Source organism: Cetorhinus maximus, chromosome 3, assembly GCF_964194155.1.
Source record: "Cetorhinus maximus chromosome 3, sCetMax3.hap1.1, whole genome shotgun sequence".
NCBI classification, from domain to species: Eukaryota; Metazoa; Chordata; class Chondrichthyes; order Lamniformes; family Cetorhinidae; genus Cetorhinus; species Cetorhinus maximus.
This window is the reverse complement of record NC_135881.1, coordinates 184,853,888-184,875,113: the sequence shown is the minus strand read 5'-3', so window position 1 is coordinate 184,875,113 and position 21,226 is coordinate 184,853,888. Positions and strand designations below refer to the sequence as shown.

Here is a 21,226-nt window from a genome sequence, read left to right as displayed (position 1 = left end):
GAAAGGTAATTTTGATGTTGGGCAATATGGATTCAGTCACCATTAGGCATCTCTCCCAACAAATTTTACATATCCAATGGGCAGGTGAATTAATATCACCCAATTTATACTTTTGCACAAAGACAACATTACTTTTTCTCCAACCCTTCCCCATCTACATCCATACCATGAGTAAATTTAAGGAGTTGAAGAATATGGATGGAAATCCGCAGCAGCAGAGCAGATAGGGTTGGAATAAGATACTGTGGGGCTGCAGCTTCTGATTAAAGGTAATGGAGACTTACAGGATTTCCTGCAACACCAAGCTTTCCTGGATTACCGTCCTCTCCTGAATCGCCCTGCAACAAAATGTTTCATTATTAGCCCAGCTTTACTTCTAGAAATCTACTGAGTAATTGTACTATGCCTGAACAAAGCATTTGGGATTTATGTTAGATGTGTTTATAGCAGTCATAAAGAAAGAACATTGCATTCCTTAATTCCATAGATGGGATAATTGATAATTTATCTCATCTATTGCTCCAGTAATATAATTTCACTTGGGTGAATAACTCATTCACACTACACTAAGCTACTACCCAGTCCTGGGTATGTTAAAAATATACCTGAACTGTTGAGCCTATTTCTGGATGTAAAAGCATAACAATTGTTTTTAAATTTAATGCTTTCTTAAATGGACAAATGGAAGAATGTTGAAAGAGGCCCCACATTGCGCTAGGGATTGTTTAAGTACTCAATGTAATTTTATGGGATGCCAAAAAACATTTGAAAGGAAGATAGAGGATATTCAGCAAAAATTGGTAGACTATCACGATGATCTCACTCCTAGAGAACTTCACTGGTAAATTTTCAATTAAAACCTGCTTTATTTTTTCATGATTGCATGCAATCTTGCTTATGAGCAGGGTTTAATAGTTCTTAGTGAACCATTTAAACCCCAAATCAGAGCCATTACCCATGTACATATACTGTATGTATACCGATGTCATAGTATGAAGGAAGATTAAAGTTTCCAAAGCTTATGTCAACATTTCTGTAATACAATATTGGGCCATATTTTGTTGGAACAGGGCATCTCACAGCATACCCCTTCAGTTAGACTTGTTAAGGCATATTTAGATTTTAAAAATCTTTGGCCACAAAGTTGTTGAAAATGCGAGCTTCTAATGGTGCAGTGGGGACCACAGGACAGCTGGACCCTCAGTGAACAACAGGACAAACAATATGGACCAGAATTTATTAAACTGCAAAAATAACAGTGAGGCTAATGGCCCTTACTATTATTTATGTACAAACTGGGCAGCAACCTCAGCTGAATGCATTTGTGCAGTTAAACCTGAAAATACATATGTTGTTACAAAAGATGTACCTACTCCTCCATAAACTGTGTGAAAACATTCTGCCTTACCATTCAAATGCATTGAATGCCATTTAATGCCTGAATTTATATTGTAAATACAGATTAAAGTCATCACAGATAGTTAGAGCTTGTCCATTTCAGTCCAAGTGTGGTTTTTGCATCATGTATGTCTTAATTATAGCCAAACAACCTCACCGGCACTGAATATTTATTTCTGCAAGTGTGGAGTTTCAGTCATTTAGACTTTAATTGCTCTTGGGGATTTAATTTTTTTTTTTTCTTTTCATTTCTCTCTTTTAATCCAATCTTTCATAGAAATTAAATGGATAGGGACAAGTCTATTCACTGGCATAGTAAATTCTGGGCCTGTATCTCCTTAACAAATGAGAATAAAGGACTGAGAAATAAACAGAAGGAGAGCTGAGAGGGATGGTGATAGAGTGGTTAAATTCATCGCCAAATCAGATATAGAATGAGAAATAAAGGAAGAGAAAGTAAAATTGATTTCAGAGAGAGAATAAAGGAAGAATAAAGAGGAAAAATATCCTTAATATTTGATACTTTTAAATATCTTAAAACTATTCACAACCTGAATGAATGAAACTCCACACTTTAATTGTTCACTTTCTGGGCAAGAGAGGTTGAGTAGCAGCAGTTAACAATGATCATGTCATTAAAAGGTTACTTACACTGCTAATTGCCAGACTTAATTTTTGATGGTGAGTTTAATCAGCAAGTAATGTGAAATGCAATGACAACTTGAATATCACAGGAAGTTAAGCAACGTACCCTCTAATTTTTAATCTGTCGTGCTCAACAGATGTGTTTAAATGTGTGGCCCCATTAAAATTTTTGCATAGCCACACATGCACAGTAGTTTATTGGGGCTGACTTGCATGTGGCCTGTGTGGGGACTTTTGGGTAAGCATTGGACTAAACATTGGAGTTAAGTACAAGATGCCACTTGTGTGATAGAAGAGGGGTACAGATCAGCTGGTGACTGGATATCCCTCCTCACTACAGTTGCTGGCTGGTTTGTGCATTAATAGCAGCCTGTATCATACAGAAAATATTATTTTTTCAGCAAAGCTGACACAAAAAAACGAGGAAACAAGTACATATTTAAATATGAATATAGCATACCAACTGTCCTATGTCTCCTCTTTCACCTTTTTGACCTGTAGCATTGTTCTTGTTGCCAAATTCACCCTAAATAAAATGAAAAACACAAATCCAATAAAATTCAACAAAGCCAAGTAACAGAGTTTTTTTTGCAAGTATCCTGTGGTGAAGGATTGAAATTTGATGAAAACAGTAATTTTAGGAACTTATTCAAACCAACTCTGTGCATACTGTAACAAAGCTACCTATCGTGTGAACAGGCAGGATGTGAAGTCTTAGAGACATTGTGAAGGCATTAAGGCAACAGCATGACGAAGTTGATGTGCGATGCAAAGGTGGGTGTTTGGGGACGCTGTTTGGCCAGTTCCACATGTCATCCAGGCATTGTAGGGAAACAGCAGATGTGTGCGCATTGCAGGTATTTTAGATGCAGCCGTTCCCTGTGGGAGTTGTGCGGTGCTGAGCCAAATGTAATTCAGGACATTCTGTCCGTCAGGAGCAGCATGCCTGGATCTGTGCAGCCTGAGCTTCCCTGCTGTCTTGGCTGATGGTTTGATGCCTCAGCTAGACATCTGGAAGACCTTGCAGTGCAGGATCACCATGCTCCACCATGTCTTCTTTTTCCTCCTCCTTCAAAGACCTGTGTCCCTCCTTCACATCTTACTCCTCAAGGTCCCCACCACTCTGGAAGACCATATTATGCAGAGCATAGCATTCCACCACCATGTGAGAAACACTTTAGGGAGTGTACTGGAGGACACTACCTCCACCCCCTTCCCTCCAGTACTGATCAGTGAAGGCACCAGAATTGCTTCTTCAGGAGTCCAATAGCCTTCTCAATGGAAGTCCTGGTTCTGAGATAGTGGTGGTTGCAGTGACTCTGATCCTCTGTTGTAGGGTCGCACACAGGTGGCAGCAGCCATTTCTTCAGTGGATAGCCTTTGTCCCCTAGCAACCATCCGCGTAGTCTGTCTGGTGACACGAACAGCTGCAGCACCTGTGATTGCCTCAGGATGAAGGCGTCATGTCAATGGCCAGGAAACTGTGCGCACATCTGGAGAAGACATTTGTGGTCACACATCAGCTGCATGTTGGAGGGAGTGGAATACCCTCTTGGTGATAAATGCTTTGGTTGCTCTGCCAGGGCCTTGACAGAACATAGGTGCAGTCAATCACACCCTGCACCTGAGGGAATCCAGACATGGAAGAAAAACCAAGAGCCCTTTGGGCCTGAGTGGTCCCATCAGTCTTAAACTCAATGCACTCTGATGCCCTCTCATACAAGGTACCCATCACCAGCTTGATACTATGAAGGTCAACCAACTGTGATATGCCACTCTGGCCTGCTGCTGCCCCTTGAAATGACCCAGAAGCAAAGAATTTCAAGGTCGCTGTCACTTATACAGCTACTGACATGACTGGTGAGGCTTGAGGTCCTCCTCCACTGGGGCACACAAATCAGCAACCACCTGCCTCGATTGTTGCAGCCTCCATGGGCACTGCTGTTCCAACATGGCCAGGAAACTGAGTCTTTGGTGGTACATGGTAAGCATAGTGGTTTTGTGCTCTCCCTGTCCCCCCAGGCATCATCTGTGTCCCTTTGTGCCAAGTGTTGCTGGCATAGCTGCCCCTTATCACTACTCATTGCCACCTCAGAGTAGCTGAGCCTCTTGTCCAGGGATGGCAACACTTGCCCACCAGCTGCAAGGGTATGACTGCCTGGACCCCTGTGCTGTGCCCCACCGATCCCTGCAGGTGCACACCCGAGCAATTGCCCCAGTGCCTCCACCTGAAACATCCTGCAAGCTCTGCTTATGCAATGGCCACTCTGTGCCAATGCATGGGCTCCTCTCTGCTTAGTCCACCATTTATGCAGCATCAGGAATGTGGCTCCTCCTTCTCTGACTGGCTCCCCACTGCACAACCACCTCATCTCCTTGGGCATGCTGCTGACCCAGTGTGTGTGCCCCGTGCATCACCTTGCAAATCTAAATCAGCTCTGCAATGAGCTCTCAAGTGGCTGGTTAACTGTTATAATTGGTAACCCACTTTCAGGCTACGACCCCAGAGAAGACGCTTCACCAAAATCACTGGGAGATGGGATCGTATCAGGAAACCAGCACGCGGCTTGGCGCCATGATTTTTTGGCACATCTGCCTCAAAATGTACCTCCACCTCGTGATGGAAATTCAGTCCAATGTTTCAGCTCAATGACCTTTCATCAGAACTTGAAAGGCAGAATTTTACAATCTCCCGCCATAGGTTTGCCCATCCCCAACCTTTCCTCAGTTTTACGGGGTGGGGTGGAGGGGTGGTATGTGAGCAGGGGGAGGTGCTGGAAGAGACCTAGGGCAGTCCACCTGCCCTCAGTCCAATTGAGGCTCTTAAGGGCCGCTTCTCAATTTTGGGGCTGGCAGGAGGAGTTCATGGGCAGAGGAAAGCCTGACAGGTCATCCTGCTCAGGCCTTGGCCAAGAAGGTGGGGGGGTTACCTCCTCAAAGGCCCCCTTTCCCACATCGGGCGCCCCCTCCCTCCACCCCAGGTCTGCTCCCACGGGTGCTCGCTCCCCAAGTAGCCTCTCCCATCCCCCCTCTACCCATCTCCCCCAAGCCTCAACTCCCCTACCTACCATGTGGCCTCTCGTTCTTACTGTTCCCGGACTCCAGGACCGCTTGTAGTCTCAGTCTTTGCCAGTGCTGCCAATCTCAGCTCTCTAAGGTGGGACATCTGCCCAAGTGAGAGGCGGAAGTCCTGTCTCCTGCCAATTAATGTTCCTCAGTGCATTAAATGGCTGTGGGGCTGCCGTGATTGGTGGGGATGCATTTCCTGCCAACTCTTCAGCTGGTGGGTGGGGAAAACCCGCCATCCGAAAAACCCTACCCAATGGAATTTACAGGAAAGTAAAGAGCCAGGGGAAAATGGGGGAGAGGGAAGGAAACATCCAAAAGGACTGGGTGAAGGGTAGGAATGATAAATGATGAATAGGACAATGGTGCAAGACAAAAAAAGGGATGATAATTGGACGATAAAGAAATAAAAGATGGGTCCAGGGAAAATGTAAATGATTACAGGAGAAACATTAACAGCATCTGCTGTCCGAGAAAACGTTTTTATGATCTGAAATTATTGAACTCACTAGGCCTGATGGTTGGAAAATGCCTAAACAATGTTCCTTTACCTCTGGCTGTGTACTTGCTTATAAAGTGTTAAATCTTTCATGTCTTCTGGTTCCGATGAAAGGCGACTGCCTTGTGTTTCTCTGTTTTTCTCTCTCCACAGAACCCTGAGTGTTCCCAGTACTTTCTGTTCTTATTTCAGATCCAGCAGCTGTGGTATTTTGCTGTGATTCTGTTGTTGATGTTAAGGCCTTCAGACTATGAATCAGCCTAGGAAGCTCAGCACTGTTTCACACTATTCTCTCGGGGAAGTTACAAAACAAACAAAACCAGTATTGATGAGAGCCCTTTGAATGCAATTGTTAATCTGGGCTCAAATTGCTATCAAAATTGCACTTGCTTCCAGAATTTAATTTTCTGAAACACAGAAGCAGAAATTTACTGCACGGAAGGAGGCCATTCTGCCCATTGTGTCCACACCAGCTGATAAGTAGCTGTCCAGCTTAATCCCATCTCCTGGCTCTTGGCCAGGAGCCTTGTGGGTTACGATACATCAAAAGCATATCCAAGTACTTTTTAAATGTTGTGAGGGTTTCTGCCTTCACCAGAGTGAGTTCCAGGTCCTGACCACCCCCTGGGTGGAAAGAATTCCCCTTCAAATCTCCTCTAAACTTCTTACCTGTTACTCTGTACCAATGCCCCTGGTAATAGACCCCTCAATACATCAGCAGTGGCCACAGCATCCCGATTGCAATGAAAATTTGTCTTCTGAAAGCCATCGTGTGGCCAGTGACAATGCATGGCTGTGAAAGCTGGACCATCAAGAAGAGTGATGAGGCTCAAATAAGAGCATTGGAAATGAAAGCACTCAGACAGATATTATGCTTGTCATGGACAGCCAAGTGGACAAATGAGTGGGTGCTTGAGAAAGCTGGTGTTAAGTGGAACTTGTTTGAGGCTATGATATCAGGGAAGCTCACGTATCTCGCACACTTGATGTGAACAGGAGGGGAGTGTTTTACAAAAGAGGTGATGCAAGGCAAAACACCTGGAAAATGTGCCCTAGAAGACCCAAGATGGCATGGATGTATAATATCAGAACGTACACTGGCCTCTTTATGGGACAGGCAGCGAGGGCAGCGGGGAACAGAAGCCAGTGGGGAAATATTGTTCACAGTGCGGCCAATGCTCAGAAAGAGGTCGGATGAAAGACAAGACAACCAAGAGGAATACATTCTGTCTGGAGTGCTCATAATTTTATACACTTTAATGAGGTCTCCGCTCAGCTTTCTCTTTTCCAAAGAAAACAACCCTAGCTCATCCAATCTTTCCTCATATCTAAATTTCTCTAGTTCAGGCAATATCCTTGCAAATCTCTGTACCCTCTCTAGTGCAAGTACTCAAACTCAGATGCATATTGCCTAACATAAAATCTTCTATGAACCGGCACAATCCAGCAGCTTTGGAGAAATGCGTGTTTTTTTAAAGTTTATGTTAAAAGATATTCCTTGATATAATTAAGAGTAGAAACCTGGCACAGTTTTATTAAAAAAGCTGAAAATGGGCTTATCAAAAAAAAACCTTCTTTAATAAGAATGACCAGTTCACCACATGTGAGTAACCTAATTTTAAATAATTGAAAATTGCTTTCAGAAAACTATATACAGAACCATTTACTGGTTTCATTTGCTGTATACTAGTCACTTAGTAAATTAAATACTTTGTAATTTTTAAAAGGCGGTCCAGTTAGTGTCCTTGCACAAAAAAGTTGCTTAATTTTACGAGCCTTACAAAAGGCCGCAATTAGCAGAAACTCACCATAGCGATTAATTTGATCTGGGGTTGAGGTCAGTTTGGTGGAAGGGGTCAGCTTTCAGTGTGGTGATTTTTAAACTAACACAGAAGCCTGAGAAACTGAATTTGCATTGGATGTAATTTGAGCTTGAAATTCCTTAATCTTTATTTGCCGATTTTGGGAAAATTACACTGCAAAGTAAGCCCAACATAGCGAAAGCTCCAGACCCAATATTAAAACCCTAGATACTAAAAAAAATACAGTCAATAACCATCTAATTCAGCGTTTTGTTTTATCCATATATAAATGAGGTGGCTTTACTTACGCGGTCTCCACGTAAACCTGGTTTTCCACGCTCACCAGGGTCTCCTTTTTGGCCTTTCTTACCCTAGAAATGATGCACAACTCGTTAGTTCCGAAAGGACTACAGAAGCATTTTTGCAGCACCCATTCGAGTGCCTTAAAAAATTTGCACACTAAGACATGGGCTGGGATTTTCTGGCCCCTTCCGCTGCTGGGATCTTCTGGTCCCACCGAAAGTCACTGGACTTTTGGCTGGCCCGTTGCATCACCCATGGCACATCCTGCCACAGCGGGGTAGAAAATCCCAGCCATCTTCACTGCTTTCCACCCTCAGCCTCTGCACCAAGCAAATTCTCATCCTTGTTGCTTTCAACCACCATTTCAATTCATCATGCTCTCTCTCCTCTGAATTCGCTGCCTCCAACCCTCCTACCAGAATGAAAAAACAGTAAAAACTGGGAAATAAGGTTACTGGTCTGAACTGGTATTGTATACCTTAAAATGGAACACCAGTAAAAACTGGGAAATAAGATTACTGGCCTAAACTGGTCTTGTATATCTTAAAATGGAACACCAGTAAAAATTGGGAAATAAGAATAATGGTCTGAACTGGTCTTGTATACTTTAAAATGGAACGCCAGTAAAAACTGGGAAATAAGATTACTCGTCTGAACTGGCCTTGTATATCTTAAAATGGAACACCAGTAAATACTGGGAAATTAGATTACTGGTCTGAACTGTTTTTCCTTCTAGGCTTTAATCTCTCCATCTATATAAAATGCCCAACCTATATTCACGGCCAGCCCCTTGACTTTGTTATTCCCATTGTATCAATCACAGATAAGACCATTTATGACCACTTAATGATATTGCTCTCTGTTGCATCCCCCTCGCTCTTCCCAATCTTAATTCCTTCAAAATCCCAAAGCTCTAGCCTTTGGCCGTTCAATTACCATGACATTTTTGCAACTACCAAACTAGCCAATGACACCCTCATCTCCACCTTCAATGTACCCATCCCCAAGAAAACCACTACTGTCTCTCACCCTGGCCATTCCTCCTGGTATGGCCCTCACCCATGTTCCCTTAAATCCATGGGATGCAGCCTTAAATGGATATGATGGACAACTGGTTTAAACATTCACCACTCTGGCTGGACCACATAAAGAGCAATCGGGACCTGCTCTCATCTGCCAAATCTGTCTGGAATGCAAAGATGATTCCCAGCTCTTTATCTCCACTACAAACTGTCTTAAGCCCCTCCTCCTTGCCTCCTTCACCCTCACCTCCAACGAGTGTAAGGAGCTCAGGAACTTATTTGACACTAAGATTGAGACCATCCAAATGCTGCCTTTGCCACTCCCCTTTCTTCCCCTAGCTCACAGGCCAAATTTCCTCCGAAGTTCCCCTCGCCTTACTCTTGCATTGGCAGCCATACTTTCAAGGTCAAGGGCCTAAGCGCTGGAATTCCCTCCATAAACCTCTCTGCCTCTCTATGTCTCTTGCCTCCTTTAAGACCCTTACTCCCTCCTCCACCCTTACTCCCTCCTCCCCTGGACTCCTTCTTCCAACTCCCCCTCACCCCCCCATCATATTCCACTCTAGTTTAGTGCTGAGGGAGTGCTGCAGTGTCTGTTGTGCTCAGAGAGGTTAAACTCTAGCCCAACAGTCTGCCTATGCTGATAACAAAGTTGGATGTTAAAGATACCTGACAGTATTTGAAGATGTAGAGCCAGCCTGTTGTCACTGAAGCATCAGCGAATTAAGGATGAACAAAGACATTGGCCGGAATTTTCTGCCCCCATTGGCATCGGGTGTCATGGTGGGCATGAGTGGACAATATGGTGAGAAGGCTAAAAATCAGTTTTGCGCTGTCGTGAAATCAGTTTGCGATCGTCCGCTCTGCCTTTCAACGGCAGGCTGCCTTTCCCATCGGCCAACGTTGGTTACCTAATTTCAATGCATGTGCATCTCATCAACTTGCCTGCTTGATGGAATGATCCCCCCCACATCAAATTTACCACCCAAGTCAGCCCAGAACACGTCAAGTGTGACATGCTGAAGTCGGGACTTACCGCCAGGGCCTTGCTCATATCGCAGATATTCGAGGAGCAGAAAATGCTGGAGTCCTACAGTTACTGGACCCTGGAGGAACTCGTGCAGCGCAGGCCGGGTGGATTCTCATGGACATGGTTCTGCCATGAAGCAGCTCACAGAAGGTGGGAGGTCTCCATTGATGTCTCAGGTCTGCTTTGGGACATCGCGGCCTTGGACAGGGGCTGCAATGGATGAACAGCGATGGGGGTAGAGGAGAGTCCAGTTGTGAGTGGGAGAGGAAGGTGTACCGTGGGCGGGGGGGGAAAGTGAGAGAGGAAGGTCTAGGTTTGACTGGGAGAGGAAGGTGTAATGGGTGTTGGGGGTGAGGTTGCAGGGGCGGAGCGAAGGTGGCAGGGGATGAGGTTGGGGGTGTTGTATGGGGGAAGAGAGGTGATGGGGGAGAATGTGGCAACTGGGGAGGTAGGTGTAAGGGAGGAGGAATGTTTAAGAGAAGGAATTTGGAGCGGGGGAAGGAGTTCAGAGGAGGGAGGATGTTGGGGGGAGGAAGGACCAGAAGGGGAAGGAGTCTTGGGGAGGAAGGAGTTTGGAGGGCGGAAAGAGTCCATGGAGAGTAAGGAATCCAGGGGTAGGAAAGAATTCGGAGGGAGTTCGGAGTCCAGGGGAGGAAGGAGTAAGGGTGGAGGAGGGAGTTAGGGTGGAGGATGGAGTGAGGGGGGAGGAGGGAGTGAGGAGGGAGGGATGTCCTGGTGAACGTGCAACAGAGGGGCCTTTGGAGTCAATGACTGCCTCCTGCAGAGCATACTGAGGGTGGGTGTGGTAGGAGGGAATGGTGAGTGTGGGAGGGGGCAGAGTAAGCTGGGCGAGGGTGCGATGGTAGCAATAGAAGGGAGGGCCAGGGTGGTTGGTGGGGACTGGGAAGCAGACACAGACCCTGGGGGTGAGAAGGACGAGGTCGGAGGGGTCAATGTGGATGGAGTTGGGATTCTCAGGTTGGTAAAGAATGTGCACATTCACCTGGACATCCTGGAAAGGAAAAGGTTTCTGGTTGGTAAGTGACGGGGGAGGTGGAAGGTGATGCCAAGGGGTCAAAGTGATGGGAGAAAGGACATCGATGACTGGGGGAGGGGAAAGGATGGGGGAGCTGAGCAGAAATGTGATGGCTACCATTTTTCTCAAATCGAAGGTGAGCGGAGCCTCCTATTGGACGGGCACAGGTGCTGCATGGGAGTGTGAGCAGTGGGTGGGTGGAGGTGCAGGTCAGATCAGATGGACAATGGAAAGAGAGCCCAGCAGGCAGCATTGAAAATACTCGGGACAGTGAGATGATGGTAATGGAGGGAGGCTCCCTGTGCTTGGGAGAGTGCTGCATGAGGCTCTGAAAGGCCCTGCCACACACACACATCTCCCTCCAGAATCGCTCATGGTCCGGCTGCGTGCACCTTCACCTCTAGTTGGGGGGATGCAGGGGGAGGACACATGAAGCCTGTAAATGAAGCTGAAAGCCACCATCACACATTAATTCAGTGAAAGTGGATATATTTTCAGATTATAAAGTGACAAAATGTGTTCACCCGTGCAACCACTTGTGATCAGAAATTCTTAACTTTTCTAGGCCTACCACTTCCTCTAGGTGCTGCCCTGACATCCGCAGCGGGGGTGGAGAACCTGTGCAATGGTTGGCCCTGTTGCCTCTGATGACTTTGGCGTGCATCCTCTGGAGAACTGGGCCTTGAGAGTGCCGGCTTGCTTTGGCTGTCCTCCTGTGGGCCAGCTTCTCCCTCTGCGATGACAGAGGACGAGGTTGAGGGGGTGGGTCACAGGCAAAGGGGACTTGGAGGTAGAGGACAGCCTCTGAGATTCCTGTGGATGACCCAGGGGTGTCCAGCTGCTCCTCCTCCTCCCTTCGGGTGCCTGAGGGCCCTGGCCTGACTCCTTGAAGGAAAGAAGCACCTGGTGAGGCATTGAGGTGTCTCATTTCCCTCTCACGTTGCCAGTGCAAGAAGTCACCCACGGCTACCACGATGGAGTGCAGGTCTCCGCGCATCTCTGCATTCTGCTGGACCAGGGTCTCCATGGCATCTGACATCCTTTCCATGGAGACCTCCATGCACGCACATGTGGGCATTACTTCATCAGAGAGCATGCAGATGCACTCCTCCTCGCTTGCCACTCTGTTGAGGGCTTCCATCAGCTCTGCATGATGTTCCCTGCATTCTGCTGACTCTCCACAATGAATTGAAAGGGCTAATGCAGAGGCTTGTCATCTGGCTCAGACTGCACAGATGCCTCTTCCCCAGCAGTCCTCCAAGTGCCGGGGAGCTCGGCTGAACCTGCCTGCTCCTGCTGTGGACATGTGTCTGTGCGGTGACCACCAGATTGTGAACCCGAGCCTGCTCTAGATCTAGGTCCCACCGAGGTGTGTGTCTCTGCACTGGTGGAGGGTGTTGATACGTGCAGTGACGGGACTTCCAGGCTGTTTATTTCCAGCTCCTCAAATGAGGAGGTGTCCTCTTGGCTGGAGGTGAGGACCTGGATGGAGCTGAGAGGCTGACTGGCTGAGGGTGTTGGTCACTTGGCAGAGCTCCCTGTGAACCAAAGTAGAGATAATTAATGCATGGCAGCAGAGTCCAAAGCAGGAGAGAGAGCACTCACAGTTGCTTAGAGAGAGGGATGATGTGATGTAAGATCCTCAGGTGGGTGTTCGCTGCTGAACTCACTGTTGCCGTGTGCACGGTCCACGTCCTCATCAGTCAGCATGATGACACGTTCCTCAAAGTGAGTGAGGGTCCTCATGTGGGCCACTCCACCCCCGGTCTGGGACCTCTCCCTGCTGTTGTGAGCCAGCTTCTCCTACATGGAAACAGATGAAGTGTGAGCAGAACACATGGCACTGCGTAGAATGTTTGTGTGGTGAGCAGTGCCATGGACAGGATGAGGACACAAGCTCCAGAAGAACATGAGTTTGATGGAGATGTGAGGTTCTGCGTGAGAGTTAGTGGTGTTGTCTCTTGAGCTGTGAGATCTCTGTGGATGTGTGATGGGTTTGTGAGTGTGTGAGTTGAGTGATGAGGTGGTTGAATTACCCTGGTGGAACAGATGAGACCATTCATCCTTTTCCTGCACTTGATGGCTGACCTCCTCTGTGCTCCATTGGTGCTGACCACCGCTGCCACCATCTCCCAGGCTGGATCGGTCACTCTTGTGGACGCCCTGTGGCCAGAGCGGGAGTGTAGAGGACATTGCGGCGGCCTTCCACTGCATTCCAGAGAAGCATCACTAAATTTGGGAGTTGCCATCGTCTTTGCTTTTGGGGCCATCTGTTGCCTGGGACACAGACCACAGATGAGTGAGAGCAGGATGGGGGACACTGGGAGGTGGTTGCTGGACTTGTTGGGGGGGAGGGGGGGGTGGCAGGAAGGGCAGGTCGGTAGAAAGGGCAGGTGGGCGTCTGTCAGTAGGCTCTTCCTCTTCCCGATGCCAAGTCCCTCAATCGGGCATTGAATACCAGACAACCCCGCATGGCGACTGCCCTGCCCACTGCTTATACCAGCAGTGGTGGGATGAGACCCTTAAGTGGGCATTAGTTGCTTACGTAAGGGTCTCAATTGGCATTGTGGTGGGAAGGCTGCCCATGAACCTTCCCACCTCACACTTAACCGGGACGAAGGTGGGGAGGCATTGGGGTGCCCATCCCCACTCTCTAGCCCAATTAGATGCCCGACCCACCTCCGACCTCGCCACGGGGGAGGGCATTAAATTCCGCCCTGTGTCTTGGCCATTCTGTGTGAAAGAGTAAGTCTTGAGTTTTTATTCCAATTGATTTAACTTGCTGTCACATATAAATTGTATATATAAAATTCTATGAGGTAAGATCTCAGTTTCATTTCATAGCCTAAGTTTCCCCAATCTTTTCTCATACTTTAGCCCTCTGATTTCAGTTTCATCGGCTTCCAGAACCTGAATGTCTGCCTTGTGTCTGGAGGCGTAGAATTGGGCACAGTGCTCAAGATGTGCTCTGACTAGAGCACTGAGCAATGTAACCATCATTTCTTCCAACTTGTACTGTACTGCTTTGGCTCCTTGTTTATTAATGCCCTACAGTGATATGTTAAGTGCAAATAAACTTCACCTTTCAGCAACTGTTAATATAAATTAACAATGGGGGCTGGATTTTCTCTGTGGAGATGGGAAACAGGATCCAGATCTGCTTTTGTGTCAGAAATCTGCCTTCAGTGGAAAACTGACAGGAGTTCAGATTTTTGTAGGGCCGAGCCCTTAATTGTTATGGAGATGGGTTACCTGTCCAATTAGAGCCAGTGGGTGCAGGAATGGAGGTGGGTCAGATCAAAGGTGGGACTCATTTAGACACCCACTGCATCCATCACTGGGGCTATTGGTTGTCCTGAGGGAGAGTTCTGCAGTTTGAGCCTCTGCACCACAGGAAAGCGAGATGTCACAAGGGAGCTGGAGGCCTGGCACCCAGGGCAGAAAAAACTCTCACCTCATCAATGCCGACGTGGATCTAATGCTGGAAGAAGAGATGGGAGGCCCTCTTCCTAAAGGGTGACAGTAGGAGGCCACCTTGTCATACAGCAGGAGCACTTCCCTGTTCAGTGTCATCTCCCTTTGCCCCCAATTCCCCCTCCTCTCTTACCATCTGCTCCTCCGCTGATGAGCTGACCACTTCCAGGGCCAACCTTCCTCAAAGTCCATACCTATCTAGAGGGACCTATTATGGAGCGCCAAGCAGACCATCACAATGACCGAAAACCTTGCAGGAGGGTATTGGAGAGCACCACCCAACCAGGTCCAAGTACCAGAACTGTATCTTCAAAAGCCCGATGGCCTATTCAATTGTTATTTTGCTGAGCAGGTGACATTGACTGTACCGCCTCTGTGCCTCTGTCTGCGACTTCTGTAGAGGGGTCAGTAACCACCTGTTCAAAAGATAACCCTTGTTCCCTAGAATCCATTCACAGGTTTTGGTGGGGGTGGGGTTGAGGGTGCAGGGTGGGTGGTGGAGTGAAGGTCTGAGGCAGCCTGGACTGGCAGAAGATGAAGGAGTCATGGCAGCTGCCAGGATCATGAGCGCACATGTGGATAAGCTCTCGATGTGGTCAAAGACCAGCTGGACACTGAGAAAGTGGAAGCCCTTCTACTTGAAGGATCTCACTGGCCAGTCAGTGGGTGCCTTGATGGCAATAAGGGTGTAGTTGACAATCCCCTGCACATGGAGGAATCCAGCCATGGTAGTGAAACCCAGAGCCCTCTGAACCTGCGATGCCTCATTGGCTATGAATCGGATATGTTGTCAAGCCTTGACAAAGAGGGCTGAGTGATCACCGATGTGCAGCTGCCTATGAGATGCCGCAGAAACCTGTAACTGACTCTTGAAAGAGTCCAGCGGCAAAGAAGTTCAAGGTCATAGTTACCTTTACTGTTACTGGCAGGGCATGGCAATTAGTGGGTGCGAGGTCCTCACTGAGGAGGGCACAGATGCCTGCAACCATCTGCCTAGAGAGTCCTAGTCTCCTTTGGCACTGGTTCTCAGTGCCCTCCAGGTGGCTTCACCTCTGCCTGTAGATCCTGTGCTCAGGATAGTGTCTTGTGCCCCTTGACCCTCTCCTCTGGCTGCCTGATGCCTGTGGTTCTGCCCTTCCTTTGCAGGCTGCTGCTCCTCAATTCCAAAAGGCCTTCATTTCGGAGGGATCAGCACTGAGGGATCATTTCCAGCTTTCTGGTGCTCAGGCAAAGTCCAAACAGCTTTGCCCACTGCTCCAATGCCCATGGTGCCAGGAGGCAATGATCCCCTGAACTGGCAAAGTTCTTAATGATGGCTGCTCCCCTGACCTGTGGTGGGCTGCTGCAGCTGTAACGACAAAGGGGTAAGCCACCTATGATCAGCCATTAGATTTAACTGAAGAAACCTTCCTGGCCTCAATGACTCACCCCCAACTTGATCCACCCCTGGCTTCAGCTAGTTCAAGTCAGACAGTTCCTAAATGCTGGCTACCTCCACCAAATGTAAAATCCTTCACAGAGACGTGTTTTTACCATGCCCCTTAACTACCTTAATTGGACTTAGCAAGAGCAAGTTCGCAGGTCCACGTTCCCCACCACCCTCACAAAAATTTCAGCCATTCAGAACAGAGGCAGGAAGTCAATACGTATGACATCATCACTATTTTTTCACTGCCTGCCTCTATTTGGACCCAATTCGGGCCATAAAAAGCATGCCTAAAAGTCCCAACACCATCTCCCAGGGCACTTCAGTTAGCAAGCCTCAGCAACTGGACATCATGCTGCTACCAGTCTTTCGGCTTCTTATCCAACACCATGGCCTGAATTTTACCTTTGGTGGGCACGTGCGATCGGCGGGCCCAGGAGCGGTCAGGAAACGGGCCCCCAACTGCGATTTCACACTGGCTGGCCAATTAACGGCCAGCCAGCATGAAACACGCGTTGAAAAGCCCAGCGCTGCCGGGTTGGGGCCGGGAAGAGGGTGGGCGATGAGGTTCCCGCAGGCACAGGTGAGCGCTTCGAGAGAGCTCCCTGAAGGCAGGCAGCTGCTTCAGGGAGCCACAGGCTTGAAAATGATCAAATAAAGGTTTAAAAAGCTTCAAAAAAATCTCATCGCATCACAGTCAAGCACCTGAAAATATAAAACAAAAACAGAATTACCTGGAAAAACTCAGCAGGTCTGGCAGCATCGGCAGAGAAGAAAAGAGTTGACGTTTCGAGTCCTTATGACCCTTCAGCAGAACTGAGTATAGTTAGGAGAGGGGTGAAATATAAGCTGGTTTAAGGTGTGGTGGGGGGGGGGTGGCGGGGAGAAAGAAGTTGGGGGGTGGGGGGGGTGGTTGTAGGGACAAGCAAGCAGTGATAGGAGCAGATAATCAAAAGATGTCACAGACAAAAGGAACAAAGGGGTGTTGAAGGTGGTGATATTATCTAAGAAAATGTGCTAATTAAGAATGGATGGCAGGACACTCAAGGTACAGCTCTAGTGGGGGTGGGGTGGAAAGACTGACATGGTATTACAGTTGTAGATTTAAAAATAATGGAAATAGGTGGGAAAAGAAAAATCTATATAAATTATTGAAAAAAACAAAAGGGAGGGGGACGAAACAGGGTGAGGATGGACCTGAAAATATAGCTGATAAAAATGCTGTCCACAGAGATTTATCTTCATTTTATTTCATAACGGAAATTTCATCCCGCCCTTTGATGAGGTTTGATGAAAAATGTAAAGGCCGATTTGCCCAGCTGCCAACCTGTAAGGTTAAACGGGCCACGAAAAATCAGAGACAACTGAGCTGTTAATGGGCTTAATTTCCCTCTTAATTGTCGGCAGGTGCACTTCTGACTTTGGCACGTGCCCGCCGAGTGAAATATCACGGTGAGTGCACGATGGTGTTGGGACGCTCGCCCGATGCCTTCTCGTGCGATTTTACGCCCGATCAGGTCAGGCGTGCGCGCCCGCCCATGGGAAGTAAAATTCAGCCCCACATTTTACTTTGACTCTTGTTGCTTTAAGACTAAGTAATAGAACTCGACCTTTTTGAGAATTCTCGGTGCATCATATCATGAGGCTTTCCACAGTCCACTAAAGAGATCACATCATCAATGAAAAGAAGAGAAGACTCATCAGACACAATCTTTGTTTTGTAAATGATTGCTGGCTGCTATTTCTGAGATTATGCCAGCCAGCATCTCTCCTTCAAAAAATACCCACCAAAAAGAGACGAGCTCATAATGCATGTCATACAACCTGCTTGGAGACATTGCAACATTGTAAAGCATATATATATAGTGCAAGCATTGTTACTTCAGGAGAATTATTTTACTGGGTGTGCCTACAATTTGCTTGGTCAACAACACCCCACTCTCATGCTGCCTCTAGACTTGAAAGTTGGATGTCTGTTTCGTAGATACAATGGCATTTGCAGGCTGACTTGATGCTTGGTAACAGAATAAGAGTTACTGCAAATTTACATCACTGAACAGGTTTATCACTTTTACATTATAGGGTCAGCTGTGGCTCAATTAGTAGCGCTCTTGCTTCTCAATTGCAAGGTCCTAGGTTCAAGTCCCACATACTCCAGGACTTAATCATAAGAATTTAGGCAGATACTCCAGTGCAGTACTGAAGGAGTGCTGCATTGTTGGAGATGCTTTCTTGGATACAACCCCCATCTTCATGCTTGAGTGGATGTAAAAATTCTGTAGTACTATTTTGAAGAAGGGTAGGTGAGTTCTCCCTGGTGTCCTGGCCAGTACTTATTCCTCAACCAACACCACAAAACAGATTATCTGATTGTTACTGACTTGCTGATTGGGCAGCTTGCTGTGTGCAAATTGGCTGCTGTGTATCCTACATTACAAACAGAGACTACACTTCAAAAAGTACATCATTGGCTGTAAAGCACTTTGGGATATCCAATGATCGTGAAAAATGCCATATTAATGCAAGTCTTTCTTTCTTTTCTTTCATTATTGTTGGGAAAAAACTGTAATAAATCATGTGTCTCCTCTCGATTTCACCACCCAACATGCTTCTTGTTTCATAACATAGGACACTGTGGCTGACAAACCAAGACTCATTAATCATATGTGCTAAAGAAACAAACTGCATTTGATGGAAAAGTTCTGATAAGGGATTGCAATTAAATATTTGCTGATCGGAGTGCTTTAATCTGATTGTTAGAAAATGACAGTACCAGATTTCCCAAGTTTCCTTTATCACCGGAAGCTCCTGGAATTCCATTGTCTCCCTGTAAGAACACAGTACTCCATGAATACTTGTTAACACTTTTATAAATAATCTTTTTATGTGGTCTAATTCAGAAAATTGTTACCTGTTCTCCAAGTATTCCATCGATGCCACGGTCCCCAATGCTACCCTGTTACGGTGGCAATGTTGGTAAAGTTAGGAATGTCAGGTTGAACAAGACGTTCTGGCTTTGCTGAATAATAGTAAGTAAATTTTAAGTTAAAACAAATGTTCCATATTTACCTTCTCTCCTGGATACCCTGCTTTTCCCTGAAAAAAAAATTTCATTAATCAAATTGCAACTGTAAAAATACTTGAGAAACTTTGATGGTCTACGATTCACAAAGCAGAGTTTCTTGCCTTGGGGCCTGTGGGACCAGCACATCCTTCAATCCCTTGAGTTCCATTTACACCTGCTGGGCCCCTGCCACCCTAAAAATATTAAAAGAAATTACTTGGGCATTTCAACTGACTAATATAGTTCAACCTGTAATACATCATGTCAAATGCTTAAGGTTTTGTCCACAGTTTAATTTATTTCTTTCATACAAAGTTGAAAATAGTTCCCACGATTTCATTTCATAAGAATTTCAAAGCAATGTTGCTCAGGACTGTTCTTTGTTGATAAATAGATGGCAATGTGAAATGAAGAATACACCTGCTGGAGGAAAGGCAACACAAACTGACTGCAAAATGTGCAGAAAATCTTAGTGCTATTTTAGAATGAAGATACCAGTAGACATTAATAATGGAGGCTTTGAAAGGCTGAGGTGATTAGCATACATGAATGCTAAGGTATTTAATTAGGATGTTTAGATTTGTAAGTGGCCATTTTATATGAAATGGCCATTTTCAAGATGGTTTATTTCTTAAAGTTAACTTTCATTTGCGGGTAACATTTCTCTCCATTTCATTTTTAGATGCGCTTATCAACAAGGAGAATAAAATGTAATTATTAGTGATTTTTTTTCAAGAGCAGAGATCCTGGGTTGCTATCTGGGGCTGAATAATATGTCCCATCGCAGTGGACGGGACTCCCAGCCGGAAGCGGATTCCTCTCTCCAACCCTCGCCGTCACAGCACGCTGTATGAAACGGCAATTAGCCAATTGCGGGCCTGAGCGTAGGCTTCAAGCCTGAGGCTGAATGCCTTTCTCCTGTCCGCCCAATTGGAACTGGAGGCGGGAAGTCTGGTGTCCATAGTCATTGATGCTTCTGTGGAGGTGTCCATGTGGTTCTGGGGGAAGTGGAGGGGAGGGAAGCCTTAGACATGAGAAAGGTGCACAGCATCTTGGCTGCCAAGCATTGTGCAGATCATGCAAAATGGAGGCAGGATGACAGCAAGTTACCTAAGAGCGATCATCATTGCAATGTGGGAAAAGTGGGCCCTCAATTCTGAGGAAAGGAGTAGGACTGGAGGTAGGGTGCCAAATCTGGCAATCCTGACACTGCAGGAGGAGGAGGTTCTCCTGTTGACCTCAACAGAATGAACCCGATCCATTGTCAGAGGCCAGATTGGAGGAAGGCATGGGGTTGGTGAGACTACAAGGGGTTGGAACCAGATCTGGGACACAGAGCGGGAGAGGGCATTTGGGAAGGGGACTGATGCCTGGCATGCTTACATTAAGGGGAGATGGTGATGTAGTGGTAAGGTCACTGGACTAGTGATCCAGAGGTCCAGGCTAAGGCTCTGGGAACATCGGTTCAAACTCCACCATGGCAACTGGTGGAATTTGAATTCAGTTAAGAAATCTAGAAGTGAAACCTAATCTTAGAAATGGTGACCATGAAACTACCATCGATTGTCATAAAAACCGGCCTAGTTCTCTAATGCCCTTTAGGGAAAGAAATCTGCCATTCTTACCTGGGCTGACCTACATGTGACTCCAGACCCACAGCAATATGATTGACTCTTAACTGCCCTCTGAAATGGCCTCATAAACCAACTCAGTTCAAGGGCCATTAGGAGTGGACAACAAATGCTGGCCTTGCCAGCAACGTCCACATCCCGTGAAAGAATAAAGGAATGGTACCTGCCGTTTCTGCATTCAAAGTTTCTAATGGAAACACTGTTAGCTTGCTGCAACTGTGGTTTAATGATTGCAAGGTGTCATATCTCATAATATACACACTGCTAATGGTGTTGAACATCGTGACCTTGCACACCCATTGAAGGCTCTCAAATGCCAACTAATGCCATTTTTTCACCGTCTCTAGCGCAGGTGGAGCCCCTTCTGCTGAACCCACCAGACCTGATGATCCGACTGTTGCCTCCAAAAATGAAGAACCCTCAGAGGGCAGAGCATCATATCCTCTCCCTGTACCACACACCAGTGCCACTCTAACCTCGGCAGGGATTAACACGTTGGCACAAGGGCAGGCACAATCTGGTGTGGGCACTTCACATTCACATGTGCAGCTGCTGGGAGTGTGGTGGAGCAGGCCTCGGGCACTCAGAGGAATGTTCGAGGTGATCCAGAGACTTATTCCAAGTCAGGTGATGAGCCTCTGGAGTTGACAGTGAGGCCGCAGATACTGGATGTCCAACTCGAGGCGTATGGAGATTTAGTGGTATACCAGAGAGGTTGCGTGCTCTGGTCCCGACTGTGGAGGTGTCCATTCAGGCCGTGTGCACTGCAATCACCCACACTTCGGAGTGCCAAACTTCCTCAGTGAACAAACTGGTGACCACCCTGGAGG

At 46.8% G+C, this 21,226-nt stretch overlaps 1 protein-coding gene across 2 annotated transcripts in view; it reads right to left on the bottom strand.

Annotated features, from left to right (window-relative positions):
- The window catches only part of LOC144679091 (collagen alpha-6(VI) chain-like), a 140,273-nt gene that overhangs the window by 61,670 nt on the left and 57,377 nt on the right, over positions 1 to 21,226 (bottom strand). For both annotated transcript variants that reach the window (XM_078539382.1, XM_078539383.1), the window contains exons 9-15: positions 18,888 to 18,959; positions 18,771 to 18,797; positions 18,613 to 18,657; positions 18,475 to 18,528; positions 7,719 to 7,781; positions 2,504 to 2,569; positions 285 to 338 (exon numbers count right to left, since the gene is read on the bottom strand). In XM_078539382.1, the coding sequence (XP_078395508.1) occupies positions 285 to 338; positions 2,504 to 2,569; positions 7,719 to 7,781; positions 18,475 to 18,528; positions 18,613 to 18,657; positions 18,771 to 18,797; positions 18,888 to 18,959 (381 nt within the window). The remainder of the gene's footprint in view (positions 1 to 284; positions 339 to 2,503; positions 2,570 to 7,718; positions 7,782 to 18,474; positions 18,529 to 18,612; positions 18,658 to 18,770; positions 18,798 to 18,887; positions 18,960 to 21,226) is intronic.